Source organism: Lipotes vexillifer, unplaced genomic scaffold (assembly GCF_000442215.2).
Source record: "Lipotes vexillifer unplaced genomic scaffold, Lipotes_vexillifer_v1.1 scaffold1529, whole genome shotgun sequence".
In the NCBI taxonomy this organism is placed as follows: domain Eukaryota; kingdom Metazoa; phylum Chordata; class Mammalia; order Artiodactyla; family Lipotidae; genus Lipotes; species Lipotes vexillifer.
In genome coordinates, this window is record NW_006784325.1 from 672041 (window position 1) to 696761 (window position 24721).

Below are 24721 nucleotides of genomic sequence, written 5' to 3' on the forward strand. Positions count from 1 at the left end.
GCGGGGTCACTCAAGTGAGCAGTTATCTAGGTCACCCAGGGCTTTCTGGGAGGGGAACGTCAGGTGGGGCGGCCTGGCTCCTTATCTAGCTGTGTGGCTGGCAGTGCGTTTATCTAAGACGGATGTCTTTGAAGTGGTGCCTCAGAAATCAGAAGCTTTCAGTACGATCAGGCACTTGAATTACAGTCAACAAAAGCTAATTGTCAGGTACCTATAGTACAAAAGTTCATCATGTAGCATTTTTCGGTGCTTCATTCTTTATTATGGCTAAATAACGCGCCTTTGTATGTATAGATCACATATGATTTATCCCTTCATCCATTGATGGGTATTTGGCTATTAGGAATCAGGCTGTTAGAGCCATTTGTGTGCAAGCGTTTCTGTGGATGTAGGCTTTTAATTCTGTTGAGCGGATAGCTAAGAATGGGATTGCCGGCTAATACAGTAATTCTGGGTTTAACACTGAGGAGCTGCCAAGCTGGGTCCAAAGTGGCTGCTCCCTTTTCCATTCCCACCAGCTCTGCGTGAGCGTTAAACACTTAACTCTTGCAACTTTTTGTCATGTGCTAGATATCTTGGTTCTTAAAAAGAGTGATATAACTGTGATGTCCTATAGCATACATAAGACGGTTTTAAAATAACAATTTGTTAACCATTAACAAGGGTGCTAAATGAGGTTCAGTCTGTCTTTGTAGCCCATTTTATCCAAAGAATGCACAGTTAAATACCGCATGTTAAGTCAGTTGGTAAAATGATTGTCTGTTGTAGTTTTCTTTCCAATTGTATAAATAAATGTATCTGTTGACATTTATTTTCAATGTTAGGGATTGCCCTTCCTCCCCTTTTAGATCATATGAAATATTTACGTGATTCAAAGTAGAAAGTGTGTAGCGTCATTCAGACAAGCCTCCATCCCTCCTGCTCTGTCCCTTCCCGCCCCCAGAGGGAATCTTTTTACAGTTCCTAGTTCATCCTCTCAGTGATTCTTTTGAAAATACAAGCAAACACACACACACACACACACACCTGACCTGACTCAACGCTAAGCCTTGTCAGGAAGCCTTTCTTCTGCCTCTAGCCCTGTGTTCAGCATGCCTTGTATCCTAACATGTTTCTCTCAGTTTTACCCCTTGTATTTTGTTGTTTTAATAGCTTCTGGAATGAGCATCCTCTGGACCCTTCCCCCTGACTGCTGAGTGCCTTTCTCTCTTTCCTTTTCTCTCCTTCCCCTCTCATTCTCAGAATCTCTTTTCTCTTGTCCCTCTCTTTGCCTGAATCTTTGTTTTCTCACTTCTTGTGCTGATCAATTTGGGCTCCATTTCCAGCAGCTTTCCCTCGCAGTGAAGACCCGTCCTTGTAGAAGGGGCGGTTTGCCCATTATTTCTCAGACCCTCGTGTTCCTAGGTGACCACAGTGCTGTTAGGTCACTTAGCGACTTTGGGAATGTCTTTTTTAGTCACCTGCAACTCTGAGCCTGAGAGGCTCAGATTCTCCTCTCGGGAGGTGCTCTCCTGTTGGGGGTGACTTTGGAGATCGGCAGCATGTGGCCCCCGGTCTCCTACCCCAGTTCTGCAGTTAGGTCACATCTGCCTGGATCCTGGGTTTGTGAGGAGTCCTGTCACCTGGGTCCATTTGTCTGTCTGTGGACATCTCTGGGCTTCTTTTGCTATTCTGGTAGGCCTCTTGTTTTTATTGGGAGATTAAAAGACTACACTGTTCCCCTGATCTCATCCTACTCTCAATGTTTAACAACAAAAGTAAGGCGCAGTGAGAGGGATGAAGTGAATTGTTCACGGACACCCAGATATTGAGAGAAGCAGCTCTACTGAGACAGACTGTTTAGTCCACAGCCCATTTCTCCTGTACGTCGCCTCCAGCAGGGTCGTTCCCTCCTTACCATCTGGCGTCATGTTCTTCTTGAGTGTCTGCCCGGAGTTGTTTAAATCTCTGGGTGGTTACCGCACTTTCGGGGTTCCTGGGGGCCTGTGCAGAGTCTGGGCGGGGCGGGGGGCTGTGGTCATGTGCTGGGTTCCCCATTTCCGTTTCCTCTCACTTGTGCCCCCCAAGCCGCACTGACCACAGTCTGCAGAGCCCCCAGTCCAGCCTGGGTGAGCGCGTTCACCAGCAAAGGAGACCGAGGTCGGGGCCCAGAGGAAAAGTGCTCGCAAAAGTGAGCTTGCTCTTGGGTCTGCAGGTCCCACCTCTCCAGGAGCAAGAGAGCACATGCGATGGCATCAGAAAGCTCCAGGGGAAGGGATCCATCATGGGTCAAGAGACCCCTGACCAGAGGCCTCTCCCTGGAGGACCCCGGCAGAGGCACAAGAGTCCTGGGACAGAGCAGGTCCTAGAGTGCCTGTTTATTTCCCAGGAGCAGCCGAAAGCAGAGAAGACCTGGGTGAGTTACTGGTTTGTTCATTTCCATCTTTTCTTTATTTCTTTTTCATTGTTTTGGTGGGGAGAGGGATGGAGGTCCTCAGGTGGGAGGTCGTGTAAGATCCCTGAGGTCCCTGTTTCCTGGTTTCCCCAGACTCAATTTTCAGCTCCTTTTCCACGCCCCCCACCTAATTTTTTACATGGATATTGTTCTGTTTAAATGTGTTTACAAGCTATTGTTTCTGGTGTGAATGCACTTTTAATTTATGTTGGTGGTGTGTACGCATGTGTATCCTGCTGTATTGCTTATATTTTTCGTTAAGCACCGTCCTCTTGTATGGCCGTCAGCAGTGTCTGGGTGTCCACTTGCCTCACGTTCTCTGCCATCTCTTAATTACTCTTCTTTTTATTTGAGCCATTCTGGCAATGGTGGTGTCTCTGTATGGCCTTACTTTGCATTTCCTGCTAGCATGCTCTTTGGACATTTTGTTACCTTTTTTGGGTGTTTTCTGTCTGTTTCTTATTGACTGAAAGGAGTTATTTATTTTCTGGAAGCTTATTAGAAATGCTGTTTCAGGCCGCACCTCAGTCCTGTTATATCAAGACTTTTCATCTTAACAAGATTCAGTGATTCATGCACATTGAAGTTTAAAGCAAACTTGATACCAAATCCATATTTACCTGGGGTGCTTCTCTCACCTCCAATATTTTGTTATGACAGTTTTCAAACGCAGGGCAAAATCAAAAGGATTTTGCAGTGAACATCTGTATACGCATCACCTTGAATTTACCTTTAACGTTTTACTATACTTGCTTTATCACATTATCCATCTTTCCATCCCTCTGCGTCTCTTACCCCATCTTATTTTTGCTGTATTTCTTAATATATTTTAGACATCAGCATGCTTCCCTCTAAATACTTCAGTATGCACAGCATTAACTGTTGTTCAGTATTTGTTTACAAGCTGGGTTTTTTTCCCCTGTCTTGCCTTTTCATTCTGTTAATTAATGCTGCCTTTTGATGAACAGCTATTTCTAATTTTAACTTAATTTAGTTTCTAAATTTTTTCTTTTATTACTGGTGTTTTTTGTGTCCAATCTAAGAACTTTTTTTGTTATCCAGAGCTCATGAAGACAGTTTTCTTTGTTCACATTTACCTTTCACATGTAGATTCACAATACATCTAGAATTTATGTTTAGTGTTAGTAGGAGTTAAGCTTTATTTTTTTCATCAAGTTGCCTAATTGCCCAGTGCCACTGAAGTGATTGACCTCTACCTATGGCTCTGCGGTGCCACCTTGTCATATATCAGGCATCCATAAATATAGTTTGGTTTCACAACTCTTTATTCTGTTCCATTGGCCTACTCTTCTATCCTTACGCCAGTTTCACACTATCTTGATTTATAATAAGTCTTGATACCTGGATGCTTCCAGTTTTGGGTGATTATGAATGCTGTCAACACTCACATGTGGGTTTTTTTGTGGACATGAGTGTTCAGATCAGTTGGGTAAATACCTAGGAGCATGATTGCTGGATTGTATGGCGATTCTATGTTTAGCTTTGTAAGAGACTGTCTTCCAGAGTGCCTTGCAGTTTTGCATTCCCACTTGCAGTGAATGAGCGTCCCTGTTTCTCATCCTGACCAGTTGTTGGTATTGTCAAGTTGTTAAAAATTTTGCCATTCTAATAGATGTGAGGTGATATTTCACTGTAGTTTTAAGTTGCATTTCCGTAATGGCTTAGCTAGTGGTATTGAGTATATATCTATATGTGTTTTTTTATTTCTATATCTTTGGTGAAGTATCTGTTTTCTTGTCATTGATTTTTTTAAATTTAATATTAAAAAAATTTTTATTGGCGTATAGTTGATTTACAATGTTGTGTTAGTTTCAGGTGTACAGCAAAGTGAATCAGTTATACATACATCTACTCTTTTTAATTTAATTTTTTTTTTAAGATTTTTTTTTGATGTGGACCATTTTTTTTTAAGTCTGTTGAATTTGTTACAATATTTACAATGTTAGTTTCAGGTGTACAGCAAAGTGAATCAGTTATACATACATCTACTCTTTTTAATTTAATTTTTTTTTTAAGATTTTTTTTTGATGTGGACCATTTTTTTTTAAGTCTGTTGAATTTGTTACAATATTGCTTCTGTTTTATGTTTTGTTTTGCTTTGTTTTGTTTTTGGCCCTAGGCATGTGGGATCTTAGCTCCCCAACCGGGGATTGAACCCGCACCCCCTGCATTAGAAGGTGAAGTCTTAACCACTGGACCCCCAGGGAAGTCCCTCCATTCTTTTTTAGATTCTTTTCACATATAGGCCACTACAGAGTATTAAGTAGAGTTCCCTGTGCAGTAGGTTCTTATTAGTTATCTATTTTATATATACTAGTGTGTATATGTCAATCCCAATCTCCCAGTTTACCCTTCCTCCCATCCCCTGGTACCATAACTTTGTTTTCTACATCTGTGACTCTGTCTCTGTTTTGTAGATAAGTTCATTAGTACCATTTTTTTAGATCCCACATATAAGCAATATCATATGATATTTGTCTTTCTTACTTCACTGAGTATGACAATCTCTGGGTCCATCCATGTAGCTGCAAATGGCATTATTTTGTTCTTCTTTATGGCTGAGTAATATTCCATTGTATATATGTACCATATCATTTAAAAAAACTTTTCTTTATTCTTTATCTTATTTATTTTGTCTTGAGAGGGCAGAAGCCAAACTTACTGAGTTTGATGGGCATGACATTAAGATATTACATACGGCTCTTCAGGATTTGGGGCTACAAAATCATGCTTTCTGGGCTTCCCTGGTGGCGCAGTGCTTGAGAGTCCGCCTGCCGATGCAGGAGACGCGGGTTCGTGCCCCGTTTCGGGAGGATCCCACATGCCGCGGAGCGGCTGGGCCCGTGAGCCATGGCCGCTGAGCCTGCGCGTCCGGAGCCTGTGCTCCGCAAATGGGAGAGGCCACAACAGTGAGAGGCCCGCATAACGCAAGGAAAAAAACAAAAAAACAAAAAAAAAAAACAACTGATAAATTGGACTTCATCAAAATTAAGACATTTTATTCTTCAAAAGAGACTACTGTTGAGTAGCACTGTCATACACACTTGGTTGGATTTTAAAGACATTATGCTCAGGAAAAGAAGCCTGTCTCAAAGGTTACCACCCTCCCTATCCCACCCATCTAGGTCGTCACAAAACATCGAGCTCATCTCCCTGTGCTATGTAGCAGCTTCCCACTAGCCATCCATTTTACATTTGGTAGTGTATATATGTCAGTGCTACTCTCTCACTTCATCCCAGCTTCCCCTTACCCCCGCTGTGTCCTCAAGTCCGTTCTCTGTCTGCGTCTTTATTCCTGCGCTGCCACTAGGTTCATCGATACCATGTTTTGAGATTCCATATATGTGCGTTAGCATGCGGTATTTGTTTTTCTCTTTCTGACTTCACTCTGTGTAACAGTCTCTAGGTCCATCCACCTCACTGCAAATAACTCAATTTGTTCCTTTTTATGGCCAAGTAATATTCCATTGTATATATGTGCCACATCTTCTTTATCCATTCATCTATCAGTAGACATTTAGGTTGCTTCCATGTCCTGGCTCTTGTAAGTAGTGCTGTAGTGAACATTGTGGTACATATGTCTTTTTGAATTATGGTTTTCTCAGGGTATATGCCCAGTAGTGGGATTGCTGGGTCATATGGTAGTTCTGTTTTTAGTTTTTTAAGGAACCTCCATAGTGTTCTCCACAGTGGCTGTATCAATTTACATTCCCACCAACAGTGCAGGAGGGTTCCCTTTTCTCCACACCCTCTCGAGCATTTATTGTTTGTAGATTTTTTGATAATGGCCATTCTGACCAGTGTGAGGTGATACGTCATTGTGGTTTTGATTTGCATTTCTCTAATGATTAGTGATGTTGAGCATCTTTTCATGTGTTTGATGGCAATCTGTATGTCTTCTTTGGAGAAATGTCTATTTAGGTCTTCTGCGCATTTTTGGATTGGGTTGTTTGCTTTTTGATATTGAGCTGCATGAGCTGCTTGTATATTTTGGAGACTAACCCTTTGTCAGTTGCTTTGTTTGCAGATATTTTCTCCCACTCTGAGGGTTGTCTTTTCGTCTTGTTTATGGTTTCCTTTGCTGTGCAAAAGCTTTTAAGTTTCATTAGGTCCCATTTGTTTATTTTTGTTCTTATTTCCATTACTCTAGGAGGTGGGTCAAAAAGGATCTTGCTGTGATTTATGTCATAGAGATACCACATCTTCTTTATCCATTCCTCTGTTGATTGACACATAGGTTGCTTCCACGTCCTGGCTATTGTAAATAGTGCTGCAGTGAACATTAGGGTGCATGTATCTTTTCAAATTGTGGTTTTCTGTGGGTATATGCCTAGGAGTGGGATTGCTGGGTCATATGGTAGTTCTAATTTTAGTTTTTAAAGGAATCTCCATACTGTTCTCCATAGTGGTTGTACCAATTTCCATTCCCACCAACAGTGTAGGAGGGTTCCCTTTTCTCCACATCTTCTCCAGCATTTATTGTTTATAGATTTTTTGATGATGGCCATTCTGTGACTGGTGGGAGGTGATACCTCATTGCAGTTTTGATTTGTATTCTCTAGTAATTAGTGATGTTGAGCATCTTTTCATGTGCTTTTTGGCCATCTGTTGTCATGGATTTTTAAGAATTCTTTGTTATTCTAGATTTAAATCCTTTATAAGAAAAGTGATTTGCAAATATTTTCTCCCAGTCTCTGATTTGTGTTTTCATTTCCATGACACCAACTTTCACAGAGCAAAATGTTTTAATTTTGATAAAGTTTATTTTCTGAATTTTAATTTTTTAAAATGCATTTTGCTTTTGGTGTCATATCTAAAATTTCATTGCCCAAACAAAAGTGCACAAATTAAAATTTTTTTTCTCTGGAATTTGTAAAGTTTTAGCTTTCACATTTAAGTCTGTGATCCAGTTTTAGTTAATTTTTGTATAGAGTGTGAGGTATGTGTTGAGGTTCATTTTTTATGTGTATGGATGTGCAAGGGTTCCAGCACCATTTGTTGAAAAAGGTGATCCTTTCTCCATTGAATTGCTTTTGTGTCTTTATGAAAAAAATTTTTTTTTCTTTCAAGAGACAGTGTTTATGTGGGTCTATTTCTAGGCTCTCTTTTCTGTTCCATTGATTTTTATGTCTAATCTTTTACCAGTATCATGCTTTCTTGCTTTTATAGGAAGTCTTAAAGTGGGCTAGTGGGAGTGCTGCACCTTTGTTCTTCAGAATTGTTTTGGCTGTTCTAGTTTTTTGCCTTTCTGTATTAATTATAGAAGAGCTTGTGGATAGCTACAAAAAAGCTTGTTAGGACTTTGATTGGAATTACAGTGAATCTATGAGTCAAATTAGGGAAAATTTACATCTTAACAATACTGAGTTTTCCAATCCATGAACACACTATAGCTTTCCATGTTTTAGATCTTTGATTTTTTGAATCACTGTTTGTATTTTGGAGCATACGTATTTCTGCACACATATTTTCTTTTATCATCTTAACCATTTTAAGTGACAATTCAGTGGTATTAAATACATTCATAACATTGGCAGTCATAACCACCATATCCGTATCCACAGCACTCTTCCTCTTGAAAAACTGAAGCTCTATACCATTAAACAATAACTCCCAATTCCCCCCTCCCCATAACCCCTGGCAAGCACCATTCTACTTTCTGTCTCTGATTTTGACTATGCTAGTTACCTCATATAAGTGGAATCATACAGTAATTGTCTTTTTGTGACTGGCTTATCTCCCTTGACATAATGTTCACAAGGTTCATCCTTGTTATAGCATACTGCAGAACTTTCTTCCTTTTTAAAGCTGAATAATAATTTGTTTTATGTATATACCTCATTTTGCTTCTCCATTCATCCATCCACGGACACTTGGATTGCTTTCACGTTTTAGCTACTGTGAATATTAATGTTGCTATGAACATGGATGTAGAAATATCACTTTAAGACCCTGCTTTCACTTCCTTTGGGGATATACCCAGAGATGAAATTGCTGGACCATATGGTAATAAAAATAATTTTTTGAGGAGCCACCAAACTGTTTTCCACAGCAGCTACACCATGTTGTATCCCCAACCAACAGGGTACAAGTGTTCCCATTCTTCCACATCCTCGCCAACCCTTGTTAGTTTTGTGGTTTTTGATGGCCATCCTAATGAGTGTGAGCAGAAACTCATAGTTTTTTTTTCAATTAATTAATTTATTTGTCTGTGTTGGGTCTTCGCTGCTGCATGGGCTTTCTCTAATTGTGATGAGCGGGGGCCACTCCTCGTTGCAGTGCACAGGCTTCTCACTGCGGTGGCCTCTCTTGTTCGGAGCGTGGGCTCTAGGTGCGTGGGCTTCAGTAATTGTGGCACATGGGCTCAGTAGTTGTGGTTCCTGGGCTCTAGAGCACAGGCTCAGTAGTTGTGGTGCACAGGCTTAGTTGCTCCGTGCCATGTGGGATCTTCCTGGCCCAGGGCTTGAACCTGTGTCCCCTGCATTCTTAACCACTGCGCCGCCAGGGAAGTCCCTCATTGTAGTTTTGATTTGCATTTTTGTTATGATTAGTGATGTTCAGCATCTTCATGTGCTTATCGGCCATTTGTATATCTTCTTTGGGGAAATGTCTATTCAAGTCCTTTGATTACTTTTGAATAGGTTGTTCTTTGTTGAGTTTTAGTTCTTTATATATTCTAGATATTAATCCCTTATAAGATATATGACTTGCAGATATTTTCTCCCATTTTGGGAGTTGCCTTTTTACTATGTTGATGTTGTGTTTTGACGCAAAAAAATTTTTAATTTTCATGAAGTCCAATTGGTTGGTTTCTCTTTTGTTGCTTGTACCTTTTGTGTCATTTTCAAGAAATCATTGCCAAATCTAACATTGCGTTGCCCTGTGTTTTCTTCTTATATAGTTTTAGGTCTTACATTTAGGTCTTTGATCCTTTCTGAGTTAATTTTTATATAGTGTTAGATGAGGGTCCAACTTCATTTTTTTTCATGTGGATATCCAGTTTTCCCAGTAGTATTTGTTGGAAAGACTTTCCCCATAAGTGGTCTTGGAACCATTGTCAAAAATCATTTGACCATAAATGCAGGGGTTTATTTCTGGGCTCTGTTCTATTCCATTGTCACCTTTATGCCAGTACCACATTGTTTTGATTACTGTAGCTTTGTAGTAAGTTTTTAAAAATATTTATTTATTTATTTGGCTGCATTGGATCTTAGTTGCGGCATGCAGGATCTTCATTGTGACATGCAGGATCTTTTTGTTGTGGCATGCAGTCTTCTCCAGTTGCGGTGTACAGGCTTCTCTCTAGTTGTGGTGCGCGGGCTCCAGGGTGTGCGGGCTCAGTAGTTGTGGTGTGTTGGCCTTGTTGCCCTGCAGCATGTGGGACCTTAGTTCCCTGACCAGGGATGGAACCCTCATCCCCTGCATTGGAAGAAGGATTCTTAACCACTACACCACCAGGGAAGTCCTGTGTAGTAAGTTTTGAAATCAGGAAGTATGAGTCCTCCAGCTTTGTTCTTTTTCAAGATTGTTTTGGCTATTCAGGGTCCCTTGAGCTTCCATATGCATTTTAGAGTGGGTTTTTCTATTTTTGCAAAAAACATCGTCAGAATTTTATTAGGGATTGCATTGAATATGTAGATCACTTTGGGTAGTGTTAACATTTTAATATTAAGGAACATAGGGTATGTTTCTGTTTATTTATGTGTTCTTTAATTTCTTTCAGCAAGGTTTTCAGTTTTCATTCTACAAGTCATTTACCTCCTAGGTTCAGTTATTACTTTTTGATGATGCTATAAATGGAATCATTTTCATAATTTGTTTTTCAGATTGGTCATTGTTAGTGTATAGAAATGCACCCGATTTTGGTGTGTGACTTTGTATCCTGTTATTTGCTGAATTCATTTGTTCTAACTAGGTTTTGTGTGTGTGTGTGTGTGTGTGTGTGTGTGTGTGTGTGTGGAATCTTTAAGATTTTCTATGTATAGGAAGATATTGTCCATGAACAGAGATAATTTTACTCCTTTTCTAATTTAGATGCCTTTTATTTCTTTTTCTTGCCCAATGGCTCTGGCAAGAACTTGAAGCACTATGTTGAATAGAAGTGGAGAAAGAAGGCATTCCTTTTTTAAAAAAAAAAAAAATTATTTATTTGACTGCATTGGGTCTTAGTTGCAGCACGTGGGATCTTTCATTGTGGCGCGCAGCCTTCTCTCTAGTTGTGGTGCGTGGACTCTAGAGTGTGTGGGCTTAGTTACCCTGCGGCATGCAGGATCTTAGTTCCCTGAACAGGGATTGAACCCACGTCCCCTGCATTGGAAGGCAGATTCTTAACCACTGGACCACGAGGGAAGTCTTGAAAGCAGGCATTCTTGCCTCATTCCTGATCTTAGAAGAAAAGCTTTTAGTCTGTCATCATTGAGTATGATGTTCACTGTGGGTTTTTAAGATGTGGGTTTTAATATGTTGAAGTACTTTCCTTCTGTTTCTACTTTGTTGAGTGTTTTTATCACGAAAGAGAGTTGAATTTTGTCAGATGCTTCAATTGAGGTAATCTGCATCGAGATAATCATTCTTTTAACTTCATCTGTTAGTGTGATGTATTGCATTGAGCAATTTTCAAATGTTGAACCATCCTGCATTCCGAGAATAATTCCTATTGGTCATGGTGTATGATCTTTTTAATAAGCTGCTGAATTTGATTTGCTATTATTTTGAAGATTTTTGCATCTATGTTCTTGAGGAATATTAGTTTGTAGTTTTCTTACAGTGGCTTTGTATTTGGTATCAGAGCCTTAGGAAGTGTTCCCTCCTCTAGGTTTTTGGAAAAGCTTGAGAAAGATTGATGTTATTACTTCTTTAAATATTTGTTAAAATTCACCAGTGAAGCCTGGGCTTTTCTCCTTTGGGGGAAGATTTTTTATTACAGACCCAATCTCCTTACTAGTTATAGATCTGTTCAGATTTCCTGTTTCTTTGTGATTTGATCTTGACAGAAGCACAAATGGAATTCATTCCTTTCAACTAAGTTATCCAATTTGTTGGCATACAATTGTTCATAGTACTTTCCAATAGTCATTTTTATTTTTGTAGAATCAGTACTAATTTCCCCACTTTCATTCTTGATTTAAGTAATTCTAGTCTTCTCTTTTTTTTTTTTCGCAGTCTAGCTACCTGAAGGTTTATCAGATTTTGTTGATCTTTTCAAGAACTAAGCTCTGGTTTCATTGATTTTTTTTCCTATTGTTTTTCTAGTTTCTATTTTGTTTGTATTCTAATCTTATTTCCTTCTTTTTGCTACCTTTGTGTTTAATTTGTTCTTTTTCTGTTTCCTTAAGTTGTGAAGTTAGATCATTGATTTGAGATGTTTCTTGTTTTAAATATGTGTTTGGGTTTTTTTTGAAGATGTTGGGGGTAGGAGTTTATTAATTTATGTATTTTTGCTGTGTTGGGTCTTCATTTCTGTGCGAGGGCTTTCTCTAGTTGTGGCAAGCGGGGGCCACTCTTCATCGCGGTGCACGGCCTCTCACTATCACGGTCTCTCTTGTTGCGGAGCACAGGCTCCAGACACGCAGGCTCAGTAGTTGTGGCTCACAGGCCTAGTTGCTCTGCGGCATGTGGGATCCTCCCAGACCAGGGCTCGAACCCGTGTCCCCTGCATTAGCAGGCAGATTCTCAACCACTGCACCACCAGGGAAGCCCCTAAATATGTTTTTTTAACTGTAAAATTTCCCCTTAACATTGCTTTTGCTGCATCCCAACAACTTTATGTTGTGTTTTGTTTTCATTCATGTCTGAGTATTTACTAATTTCCCTTTTGATTTGTTTGATCCATTGGTTGTTTAAGACCATGTTATTTAATTCCCACAAATTTGTGAATTTTCCTTTTTTTCTGCTGCTTTTAGTGATTTTTAACTTCATTCTATGTGGCCAGAGAAGATACTTTGTATGATATTTATCTTTTAAATCTATTGAGATTTAATTTGTGGCCTAACATATGGTCTGTCCTGGAAAATGTCTCATGTGTACCTGAGAAGAATGTATATTTTGTTCTTGGGTAGAATATTCTGTATATGTCTCTTAGAAGAAGTTTATTTAAATTCTGTTTCCTTATTTTCTTTCTGATTGTTCTATGCATTATCAGGAGTGGGATATTGAAGTTTCCAACTATTATTATAAAACTATTTCTCCCTTCAATTATGTCAGTTTTTGTTTCATATATTTTGATGATTTGTTATTAGGTGTAACTGCTTATAATTGTCTATCTTCTAGCTGTACTGAAACTTTAATAATATGTAATTTCCTTCTTTGTCTCTTACAACCTTTTTGATTTGTTTGATGTTAGTATAGCCACCCCTGCTCTATTTCAGTTACTACTTGTGTGGAATATCTTTATCCATCTTTTCACTTTCGATCTGTTTGTGTCTTTGGATCTAAAGTGAGTTTCTTACAGACAGCATATTTGAATCATGTTTCTTAATCCATTTTGCCAAACTCTGTCTTTTCACTGGAGAATTTTATTGATTTACACTTATAGTAATTACTCATAAGAAGGGATTTATTTCTGTCATTTTGCTATTTTCTTTATACCTTATAGCTTTTTGGTCCTTCAGTTCCTGCAATCACTGTCTTTTGTGATTAGTTGAATTTTTATAGTGAAATGTCTAAATTCCTTTCTCATTTCCTTTTTGTGTAAGTTTTATAACTATTTTCTTTGTGGTTGCTGTGGGATTACATTTAACTTCCTAAAGTTAGAGCATTCTGATTTGAATTTATACCAGCTTAACTTCAATAACATATAAACACTATGCTCTTTTACAGCTCTGTCCCACCCCTTTTGATTGCTGATGTCTCAGAGTTACATCTTTATACATTTTGTGCTCCGAAATGTAAACTAATAATTATTTCAAATGCATTTGTCTCTTATAGTTATGTAGAGAATGAAATGTAGAGGCACAAATATACTACAATTATAATTACCGAGATATTTACCTTCATTCAGATCTTTATTTCTTCAAACAGCTTCAAGATATTGTCTAGTGTTCTTTTATTTCACGTACATGACTCCCTTGAGCATCTCTTGACAAGCAGGTCTAGTGGTAGCAAACTACCTTTTGTTCTTCTGGGAATGTCTTCATTTCTACCTCACTTTTTAATTAATTAATTTATTTATTTTTGGCTGCGTTGGGTCTTCATTGATACATGTGGGCTTTCTCTAGTTGTGGCGAGTGGGGGCTACTCTTCATTGCAGTGCACATGCTTCTCATTACTGTGGCTTTTCTTGTTGCAGAGCATGGGTTCTAGAGTGCAGGCTCAGTAGTTGGGGCCCACGAGCTTAGTTGCTCCATGGCATGTGGGATCGTGGGATCTTCCTGGGCCAGGGCTCGATCCCGTGCCCCCTGCATTGGCAGGCGGATTCTTAGCCACTGCGCCACCAGGGAAGCCCTCTACCTCACTTTTGAAGCACAGTTTTCTCAGATATAGGATTCTTGGCTGGTAGTTTACTTTTCTTTTAGCTCTTTGAATATATGGGTTTATTCCTTTTTGGTCTCCAAAGGTTCTGATGAGAAATCTATTTATAATCTTACTGAGGAGCCCTTGTAGGAAACAAGTCATTGTTTTCTTGATGCTTTCAGGGTTCTCTCTTTGTCTATTGAAAATTTGAGCATGTGTGTTTCTTTGAGTTCATTGTTTTTCGAGTTTGTTCAGATTCTTAGATGTTTATATTAATGTCTTCACCAAATTTGGAATTTTACTTCCAAATTTGGTGTTCATTTTTGAAAATTGTAGCCATTCTAGATGTGTAATGGTGTCTCACTGTTTTAATTTGCAATTCCCTAATGATATATGATGCTGAGCATCTTTTCGTATGCTGATTTACCATCAATGTATCTTCATGTTCAGATCGGTCACCCCACACCGTGATTGCTATTTACAGCTGTTGCCTTTTTTATTTCACGAAATTTTAACGTCTTCTCTTCAGTGGTAGCTCCTGGTGCATTCAAGCAGCATTGCTTGCTTCCCCCTTTGTGCCCATGTTCTCTGCATGTTCTTTTCTCATAGCATCTTTGACTGCCTGTTACATTTTTATGGGTTTAATCTTTGCTGTTCTCTGCAATGCTGAACACTTCTGTCTTTCATCCATTTTATATTACTTGCACGTAGTTGAATACCTGGCACACGGTATTCTTATATGTTGCATGAGAGGTTGACTGATTTAATGCATATTGATGGGATATTTTCAGTAAACGTTTGCTTTTCTCCCAAAGTAGAATGTAAATAATGGACACTCTTAGCAGCCTTTTGTCTACTACAAACTCAGTCAAATGATTTGCAGTTGAATGGGGATATGCTGTTTCAGGGACCATTGTCATTCATGGATGTGTTTGTGGACTTTACCTGGGAGGAGTGGCAGCTGCTGGACCCAGCTCAGAAGCACCTGTACAGGAGTGTGATGTTGGAGAACTATAGCAACCTGGTGTCCCTGGGTAAGTACCACCTCCCTGAAAGGAGTGTGGGTGTGTCATCTCCAGGCTTCCCCTTGTTAGTTGCTGAAAGCTGGGGCACTTTTGTACAATACTTGGTGATTTGGGGCTTATATTTAGAGGCCACATTTTCTTATTCTCCCTTTGGCATCAGAATCTGCTGGTTGAATGGTGTTTACTTTGCCAAAGTGCAAAAGGGCAGCTTCATCACGCCGCCTCTAAACCGGGTCTTCCCCATTCTGCTGAATCCCTAGGCAGTTTGGGGCCAGGTTGTCTGTGATTTTCTATTCACAGGGTATCAACACACCAAACCGAGTATCATTTTCCAGTTGGAACAAGAAGAGCTGTGGATGATGCAAATTCCAAGTGAGGGCCATATGGGTGAGTCGTCAGGACATTTAGATCTTTTCCTCCTTACTCAGAATTGGTGTGAGTTCTGACGTGATGTTCCCTTTGTGTTTGTACTTTTGGGTCATTTGTAACCATTGTCTCTTAGTTAATCTCCTCTGTGGCATTCTCAGCTTCCTTCTTACTTTCCCGTGGTGATAGATGCATTTCATTACACATTTAAGCAAGCGTTTCCTCTTTATCTCTTTTCATGTGACTTTCACACCCCTTCTACTTTTTTTCTATTTTTCTAAAATTACTTACGTTCATATTCAACACAATTCCAATTTCCTTCTCCTTGAAACCTATGTGTTAGGAGATTCTACCCTTTCTGCTTCTCTTTCCTAATGGTTTTGTCATCACTGTTCTGAGTGTATTCCTGCATCATTTGATAATATCAGTTCTCTTGCCTGAAGCCTTTCCCCCACGCCTTACTCAAGTGAACCCCATGGAACCCACTCTCACACTGCACGACACAGTGCTTATTCTCCTCATGCTTTACTGCCCTCGCATGCTCTTTCCTCTGAGTCCAAAGGGGTCTTTCTTATATTCCCCACTTTCCTCGTATATTGTAAATTTTAAAAGACTTCCACTCTGAAGATTTAAGCTTTTTCTTTCTGTACTGGTGACTGACAGCCCCATCCCTTTTTCACCTGTCCTTTGGTACTGGGTTTGATTGTCCCACGGGACATCTTCCCTGCATGGGCCACTCCCTTGTCTCATTTTTCAGAAACTGGAATTGGAATGTCTCTTCTGCTGCCCCGTAGCTGTATGATAACTTCTTCTCACCTTCCTGTTTGTTGGTTCTGCTGTGCTCCTGGTTCTTCTTCCTGGCACTGGGGCGTGAGCCTAAATATCCTTTTTATGCAGTTCTCTTCGCTAGTCTTGCTATAATCTGTTAGTATTTTGGTCCTTCAAAAATAAGTCTTTTAAGGCCTCCATCTTCTCAATTCCCACCTCCTTCTCATTGGGAATGAGATAATTCCCAATATTTTCTTTTTTTTCTTTTTTTTTTTTTTGGCTACACCACACGGCTTATGGAATCTTAGTTCCTGACCAGAGATTGAACCCGGGCCCTTGGCAGTAAAAGCATGGAGTCCTAACTACTGAACCGCCAGGGAATTCCATTATTTCATTTCTTGCTTGTTCTACTTATTAGCCAAATTTATACCTTTTACTCTTTTTATACTGTGAGTTCATCCTGATGTTACTGTCAGATATATTTCCCTAAGCAACTATATATTCTGTCATAAGTGTGACAGGATAAATCAACAGTTAATCTTTGTATTATTAGGATTGTTTCAGCTGCAATTTTTGATTAATCCTAAATCAAACTATTTAGGCAGAAGTGATTTATTACCACACATCAGAAAATGTCCTGATGTGGGACTGCTTGACTTACTAAATCCCCAAACGTCTATCTCTGCCTCGCCATTCTAACTATGTCAGTATTTCTCAGATTTCCTCCCCTCATGGTCATCAGATGCCTCTTACAGTTCCAGCCAACACCTGCAGGTATACCAGTGGGCAGTGGAATAAGAAAGACTGTTTCTTCCCACATGGCCCTTTTAATCAGGCATTAAAATCTATTTCAGGAAGCCCCAGCAGACTTACCATGTTGAGCAGAGGCTAGATTGTTATCACATATCCCTGTGGAAAGAAGACTCTGGTGAGGGAAACGGGGCCATCACTGTCGGCTCAGCTCTATCATGCTTCACTCTCGGCAGGGGTATGGAAGTGGGTCCCATTTTCCTAACTGCAGCACATGGCCTTACAAATGGAAGTAGGAAATAAGATCAGGTGTCTGCCAGCCAGGAAAAGGGCAGCAGAACGGCTGGGTAGGCAGCACTGTCCACCTCCATCTACCTCTTTGGTTAGGCATCATCCAGTCACACCCTTCTTTCCATCCATTCATCTTCAAAAATATTCTATCACCCCTCTTGTCATTCTTCTAGTATATTAATGCAAGTCTAGGATCCTTGTTTCTAATCAGACGTGGTGGTTCTTCATGGTCTGGTGATCTATAATTAAAGATAAGTTATCCACATACAACCAGCCAGACAGGTAGAGTGGCAGAGAGAAGTGCAGGGTGGGTACAACAGGAACCTCGCTCTGGGAGAGCAGCAGGAGTGGCACAACAGGGAAGCATTGGAACCCGGGCTGGGCAGGCTGTGCCGGGGCTTCCTGCTGTGGCCGTGGCCTGGTGAGCCCGGGTTCTGCTGGCTTAGCATGATTTCCTCTTCCATTGTCTTCTGTGGCTAAACTCATGATGGGCCACAGCCAGTAATCATGTTTAATACAGTCTTGAATCATGTTTAAATAATCTTTAATCTTGTGAATTCCTGTCTTCTACTCACTGGCTCTGGTATTCTGTCCTTATTTCTTGAATTTTTTGTGTTCTTCCTTGAGATACCAGCAATGATTAATTTCCCGCAATTATTGTTGTAAAGAAAATGCTCAACAGCAAATACATTAGATTTCCTGGGAAATGAAATGAAGGAAGCCAGAGATGTGGGAACCAAGGGAAAATAAGCAGGAGTGTGGTGCCAGCAACAGAAGGATTGGAAGGGTGAAGTACAGAAACTGACAGATTCAGTATCCATGAACTTTCAGAGTCTACAGGGACAACACTGACAGCCAAACATGAGCAAATATGACCTTTGAGGGCAAAGGTTAATTACTCACTGGCCTGTTGTCTTCTTGATGGAAACATGTCTGACTTTAAGACCATGTATTGGGTTGGCCAAAAGGTTCATTCGGTTTTTTCCGTAAGATGGCTCTAGTAGCACTTAGTTGTCTTTAACTTCATTTGAAACAGTTTTGTTAGATTGTATTGGGACAGCTGTCGTATCGGCGTGCACTAAAAAAAAATTATCAAAATTGGTGAATATTTGTGTAGCCATTTTAATATTGAAGATGGAAGAAAGCAACATTTTTGGCCTATTATACTGTATTATTTCAAGAAAGGTAAAACCGCAACTGAAATGCAGAAAAGGATTTGTGCAGTATATGGAGAAGGGGCTGTGACTGATCTAACATGTCAAAAGTGGTTTGCGAAGTTTCATGCTGAAAATTTCTCTCTGGACGATGCTCCACTGTCAGGTAGACCAGTTGAAGTTGATAGCAATCGAATTGAGACCTTAATTGAGGACAATTAACATTATATCACAAGGGAGATAGCTGATATATGCAAAATCCAAATCCAAATCAAGGGTTGAAAATCATTTGCCCCAGCTTGGTTATGTTAATTGCTTTGATGTTTGGGTTCCATGTAAGTTAAGCGAAGAAAACCTTCTTGATCATATTTTCAAATGTGATTCTCTACTTAAATGTAATGAAAATGTTCAGTTTTTAAGACGAATTGTGATGGGCGAATGAAAAGTGGATACTGTACCATAATGTGGAACGGACGAGATCGTGCGGCAAGTGAAATGAACCACCACCAACCACACCAAAGGCTGGTCTTCATCCAAAGAAGATGATGTTGTGTATATGGTGGGATTGGAAGGGAGTCCTCTATTATGAGCTTCTTCTGGGAAACCAAATGATTACTTCCAACAAGTACTGCTCCCAATTAGACCAACGGAAAGCAGCACTCGACAAAAAAACATCCAGAAATTCACTCAATGGAAAACACATAATCTTCCATCAGGATAATGCAAGACCGCATGTTTTTTTGATGACCAGGCAAAAACCGTTACAGCTTGGCTGGGAAGTTCTGATTCATCTGCCATATTCACAAGACAATGCACCTTTGGATTTCCATTTATTTCAGTCTTTACAAAATTCTCTTAATGGAAAAAATGTTAATTCCCTGGAAGACTGTAAAAGGCACCTGGAACAGTTCTTTGCTCAAAAAGACAAAACGTTTTGGAAAGATGGAATTATGAAGTTGCTTGAAATCTGGCAGAAGGTAGTGGAACAAAATGGCGAGGGCTTCCCTGGTGTTGCAGTGGTTGAGAGTCCGCCTGCTGATGCCAGGGACATGGGTTCGTGCCCCGGTCTGGGAGGGTCCCACATGCCACGGAGCGGCTGGGCCCATGAGCCATTGCCGCTGGGCCTGCACGTCTGGAGCCTGTGCTCCGCAATGGGAGAGGCCACAACAGTGAGAGGCCCGCGTACCACAAACAAAAAAACCCAAAATGGCTGATATGTTGTTCAGTAAAGTTCTTGGTGAAAATGGAAAATGTATCTTTTATGTTTACTTAAAAACCAAAGGAACTTTTTGGCCAACCCAGTAATAGCCAGTAATGCTCCCTCCAAAGCCACTGTAATAGTCAAACATGCTCCTGTTCATTTCTCACTGCATGGGGGTGGGTACTGTTCCAGTTGGGAATTGATGTTTGGGAAAATATAATTTGGAGGTTGTGTACAAAATGAATAAGACGGTTCAGATTTAGGATGTAGGGAAACCTGAAATGAGGTATTAAGATTCTGTGATGTTGCTATCTTCAAATCTGACCTGCTTCTGTGTTCTCTTAATACCCTTTTCTGTCCATTGCCTTGGTCAACATATTACTTTGGGACATCTAGGTCAACTCTACCCATTCTCTCTTCTGTTCAACCTCCAAATATTTCTGATTATGACTGAGGACTTAGTCTTGTGTCTAGTTCCCTATCCACTTTGTATTTTTGGAATTTGGTTGGGGGGTGGGAGTTGGGTTGGGTTTATGTTTAAAAGCATTCTGGCCACCCTGCCCCATCTGTTTTTCATTCCCCTCACAGAAAAACAATTTACTCTCCTTAGCTCTTTCTTATGGTATTTACGTCCATGTTTTTCTAAATAACCAACTTATTCTCTTGCACCTTGATTTCCTCCTACTTACTTAGTGTGAAGGGTAAAGATTTAATTCTCTTTCATCGTCCTCCCCTCATACTCCCCATGATATACACACTGTCTCTTTCCATACCTCCATCATCCTAATCAAAATGTTTCATACTTAGATCAGTCTTCAGTTTTTATATCTTTACGACCATGTAATTTCTGTTCACAGGTAAATCATGCAAGTGTACAATGGCTAGTTTTCGTTCATAAATAATTTTTTCTCTTGAGCTGTTTTACTTCCATGCCCAGTTTTCTGTGTTATCATTAATGTATTTATAATTAATTTAACCCCAGACTCTTCTTCACGTCTAAATATTCTTTTGGTACATTCAGCTAAATTAGTGATTGTGTCAATTTCATCTTCCTGGTGCCATCACTCCCATGTCTTTTGACTTGCTCCAGTGTAAGCTGATTTTTCTCAAGACCTGGTTGTACAGTTTTTAACCTGGAATCTCCTTTCAGATTTTCTTTTCTGTTTTTTTGTGTCATCTTTTTGCTTGGTTTGTTTTCATAGTAGTTTCCTGTGAAAGGAACACCTTTCATAGTAGCTTCCTGTGAAAGGGTGCATTTGATATAAAATTTGAGACCTGTGCCTCTGAAAATGTTTATACTTTACTCCTGAGTGCTGTTTTTTCTCTCCTAGTGATGCTAATGAGTAGTTAGATCCATTCTAAATTTTGACCCATTTTATGAAACTTCTTTGGTTTTTCTGGAAGTTTTATTAGCTGCTGCTTGTCAGTGTTCTGAAACATCTCGATGATGTTTCTTGTGAGTTTATTTTCATCTATTTGGGTATTCAGTGGAACTTTATTCCCAAGAGGACTGTAAACCAATCTGCAGTGGTTCTGCTCTTTCTCCTGAACTTAGCACAGTGTTTGGCACATGATAGATATTTAACGATTATTAGTCAAATGAAGCTAATGCTCAGAGATCCTTTCCCACCTCTTTATATATATATATATTTTAAAATAAATAAATAAATAAATTTATTTATTTTTGGCTGCATTGCATCTTCATTTCTGCATGCGGGCTTTCTCTAGTTGTGGCGAGCGGGGGCTACTCTTCCTTATGGTGTGCGGGCTTCTCATTGCAGTAGCTTCTCCTTTTGCGGGGCATGGGCTCAAGGTGCATGGGCTTCAGTAGTTGTGGCACATGGGCTTCAATAGTTGTGGCTCGCAGGCTCTAGAACGCAGGCTCAGTAGTTGTGGCACGTGGGCTTAGTTGCTCTGCAGCATGTGGGATCTTCTTGGACCAGGGCTCGAACCCATGTCCCCTGCATTGGCAGGCGGATTCTTATCCACTGTGCCACCAGGGAAGACCCCACCTCTTTCTGTTTTGCTCATTTCTCTTTTGCTTTCTAAAGAAGGCATTTTGCAAAATTTTGAAACTCAAGACTACCTTTATTTATTGTCAGTTCCCTTTGTCTCTTACATGTTTTGATTTGCTTTGTTTTCCCGAGTGCCCAGGAGTTTGGGTACATTTACACTTGAGATTTTATTTACGTTCAGAACTGATATCTGAAACTAAGAAAAACCTCATGATACGGCATTTTTAAGGCAATTTTATGCTATACTAGGATCATGTTACTATTTATAACATATGAGTATTTTCATTTCTAGACGAAGTCTGGGAAATTGATGGTCATATGGAATGGCATAAGGAAAATCAAGGCAAGCTAAGAAGTATGTCAAAAGGCTATCAGTGTACTGCATTTGGAAAACTATGTCTTCTTAGTACAGATTATGTTTCTTCAAGACAAAAACTTCATAAATGTGTCACAAATGGAAAGAGTTTGAAATATAGTACAGATTTCGGTAATAATTATTCCGGAAAGAATCCTAATGGGTTTCATGCACATAGGGAATCGTCCTTCCATTCTAAACATGAGCAAGCTGTTATTGGGATAAAATACTGTGAAAGTAATAAATCTGGAAAAACTGCCAACAGAAAGTCACAGCTCATATGCCAGCAAATACGTATGGGAGGAAAACCCTTTGAATGCAGTTACTGTGGGAAGGCCTTCAGCAGCAAGTCATACCTTGTGGTGCATCAGCGAACTCATGCAAAAGAAAAACCCTACAAATGTAATGGATGTGGGAAAGACTTCAGCAGCAAGTCCTACCTCGTTGTTCATCAGAGAACTCACACAGGAGAGAAAGTACATGAATGCAGTGTTTGTCAGAAAACTTTCAGTTTCAATTCACAACTTGTTATACATCAGAGAATTCACACGCAGGAGAATCCCTATGAATGCTGTGAATGTGGGAAAGTCTTCAGTAGGAAAGACCACCTTGTTTCACACCAGAGAACTCATTCAGGACAGAAACCCTATGGGTGTCATGACTGTGGAAAAGCTTTTGGTTTGAAATCACAACTCATTATACATCAAAGAATTCATACAGGGGAGAAACCCTATGAATGCAGTGCTTGTCAAAAAGCCTTTAATACAAAGTCTAACCTCATGGTACATCAGAGAACCCACACGGGGGAGAAACCCTATGGTTGTAGTGAATGTGGGAAAGCCTTTACTTTCAAGTCACAGCTCATTGTACATCAGGGAGCACACACGGGGGTAAAACCCTATGGGTGTAATCAGTGTGGAAAAACGTTCAGTTTGAAGTCACAACTCATTGTACATCAGAGAAGTCACACAGGAGTGAAACCCTATGGATGCATTGAATGTGGGAAAGCTTTTAGGAGCAAGTCCTACCTCATCATACATATGAGGACTCACACAGGAGAGAAACCACATGAATGCAGTGAATGTGGGAAATCCTTCAGTTTCAATTCACAACTTATTGTACATCAGAGAATTCACACAGGGGAGAATCCCTATGAATGCAGTGAATGTGGGAAAGCCTTCAGTCGGAAATACCAGCTCATTTCACACCAGAGAACTCATGCAGGGGAGAAGCCCTATGAATGTAGTGACTGTGGGAAAACTTTTGGTTTGAAGTCACAGCTCGTGATACATCAGAGAACTCATACAGGAGAGAAACCCTTTGAATGCAGTGAATGTCAGAAAGCCTTTAACACAAAGTCCAATCTTATTGTACATCAGAGAACCCACACAGGAGAGAAACCTTATGGTTGTAGTGAATGTGGGAAGTCCTTTACTTTCAAGTCACAGCTTATTGTACATCAGGGAGCACACACTGGGGTGAAACCCTATGGGTGTAATCAGTGTGGAAAAGCCTTCAGTTTGAAGTCACAGCTCATTGTACATCAGAGAAGTCACACAGGGTTGAAACCCTATGGATGCATTGAATGTGGGAAAGCTTTTAGGAGCAAGTCCTACCTCATCATACATATGAGGACTCACACAGGAGAGAAACCACATGAATGCCGTGAATGTGGGAAATCCTTCAGTTTCAATTCACAACTTATTGTACATCAGAGAATTCACACGGGGGAGAATCCCTATGAATGCAGTGAATGTGGGAAAGCCTTTAATAGAAAAGATCAGCTCATCTCTCATCAGCGAACTCATGCTGGGGAGAAACCTTATGGGTGCAGTGAGTGTGGGAAAGCCTTTAGTAGCAAGTCATACCTCATTATACACATGAGAACTCATTCTGGAGAGAAACCATATGAATGCCACAAATGCGGGAAAGCCTTCATTTGGAAGTCGCTACTCATTGTACACGAGCGCACTCATGCAGGGGAAAGCCCTTATAAATGCAGTCAATGTGAGAAGTCCTTCAGTGGAAAATTACGGCTCATTGTACATCAGAGAATGCACACAAGAGAGAAGCCCTATGAATGCAACGAATGTGAAAAAGCCTTCATTAGGAAGTCTCAGCTCATTGTACATCAGAGGACTCATTCAGGGGAGAAACCCTATGGATGCAGTGAATGTGGAAAAACCTTCTCTCAGAAATCAATTCTCAGTGCACATCAGAGGACTCATACAGGAGAGAAACCCTGTAAGTGCAGTGAATGTGGGAAGGCCTTTTGTTGGAAGTCACAGCTCATTATGCATCAGAGAACTCATGCAGATGAGAAACATATTGGTGAAGTAAATGTAAGAAACTTTCTCTCAAAAGTCAAGTCACAGGAATTCCCAGAAAATTTGTACGGGAGAGAAACTCTGTAAATGGAATCATCTCATTGTACACCATGTATATGTGGCATGTGGAACGCTGTTTTCTATACACACAAAAAATATCAATACATGTGCACAAGGGACTCTATGAATTCAGTGAACCCTATGAAAGTTCTTAGCAGGAAGTCTTGTAAGTTTGTGCAGGTGAGGAACATTATGAATGAAATGAATGTCAGAAAGCTATTTTTTAATATGCTAACATCCACAAAGAGGAAATTCCATAATGCAAATGAATATAGAATACAGTCCTTTAAAATTCATAGTTTATTAAGAATTAGGATTTTAATGAGAGAAAACATAAATGAATGAATTGCAGGTATCATAAGCTGATACCTTGGAAAAACCATGCTATAAGTTAGGGAAATTCTTCATCTAGAAGGACAAACTTCTAGTAAAAAAAAAAAAAAAGAAAGAAAAAGAAAAAAATAATTTGAATGAATGAACATCTATGAATATTTCAGATGGGG

At 39.9% G+C, this 24721-nt stretch overlaps 1 protein-coding gene across 1 annotated transcript in view; it reads left to right on the forward strand.

The window, feature by feature from the left end:
• The first annotated feature begins 2200 nt into the window (after positions 1–2200).
• ZNF268 (zinc finger protein 268) overlaps positions 2201–24721 on the forward strand; it is a 37081-nt gene continuing 14560 nt past the window's right edge. The window contains exons 1-4 of the mRNA XM_007456693.1: positions 2201–2395; positions 14814–14940; positions 15232–15318; positions 21769–24162. Coding sequence (XP_007456755.1) covers positions 2264–2395; positions 14814–14940; positions 15232–15318; positions 21769–24162 — 2740 coding nt within the window. The 5' untranslated portion in view covers positions 2201–2263. The remainder of the gene's footprint in view (positions 2396–14813; positions 14941–15231; positions 15319–21768; positions 24163–24721) is intronic.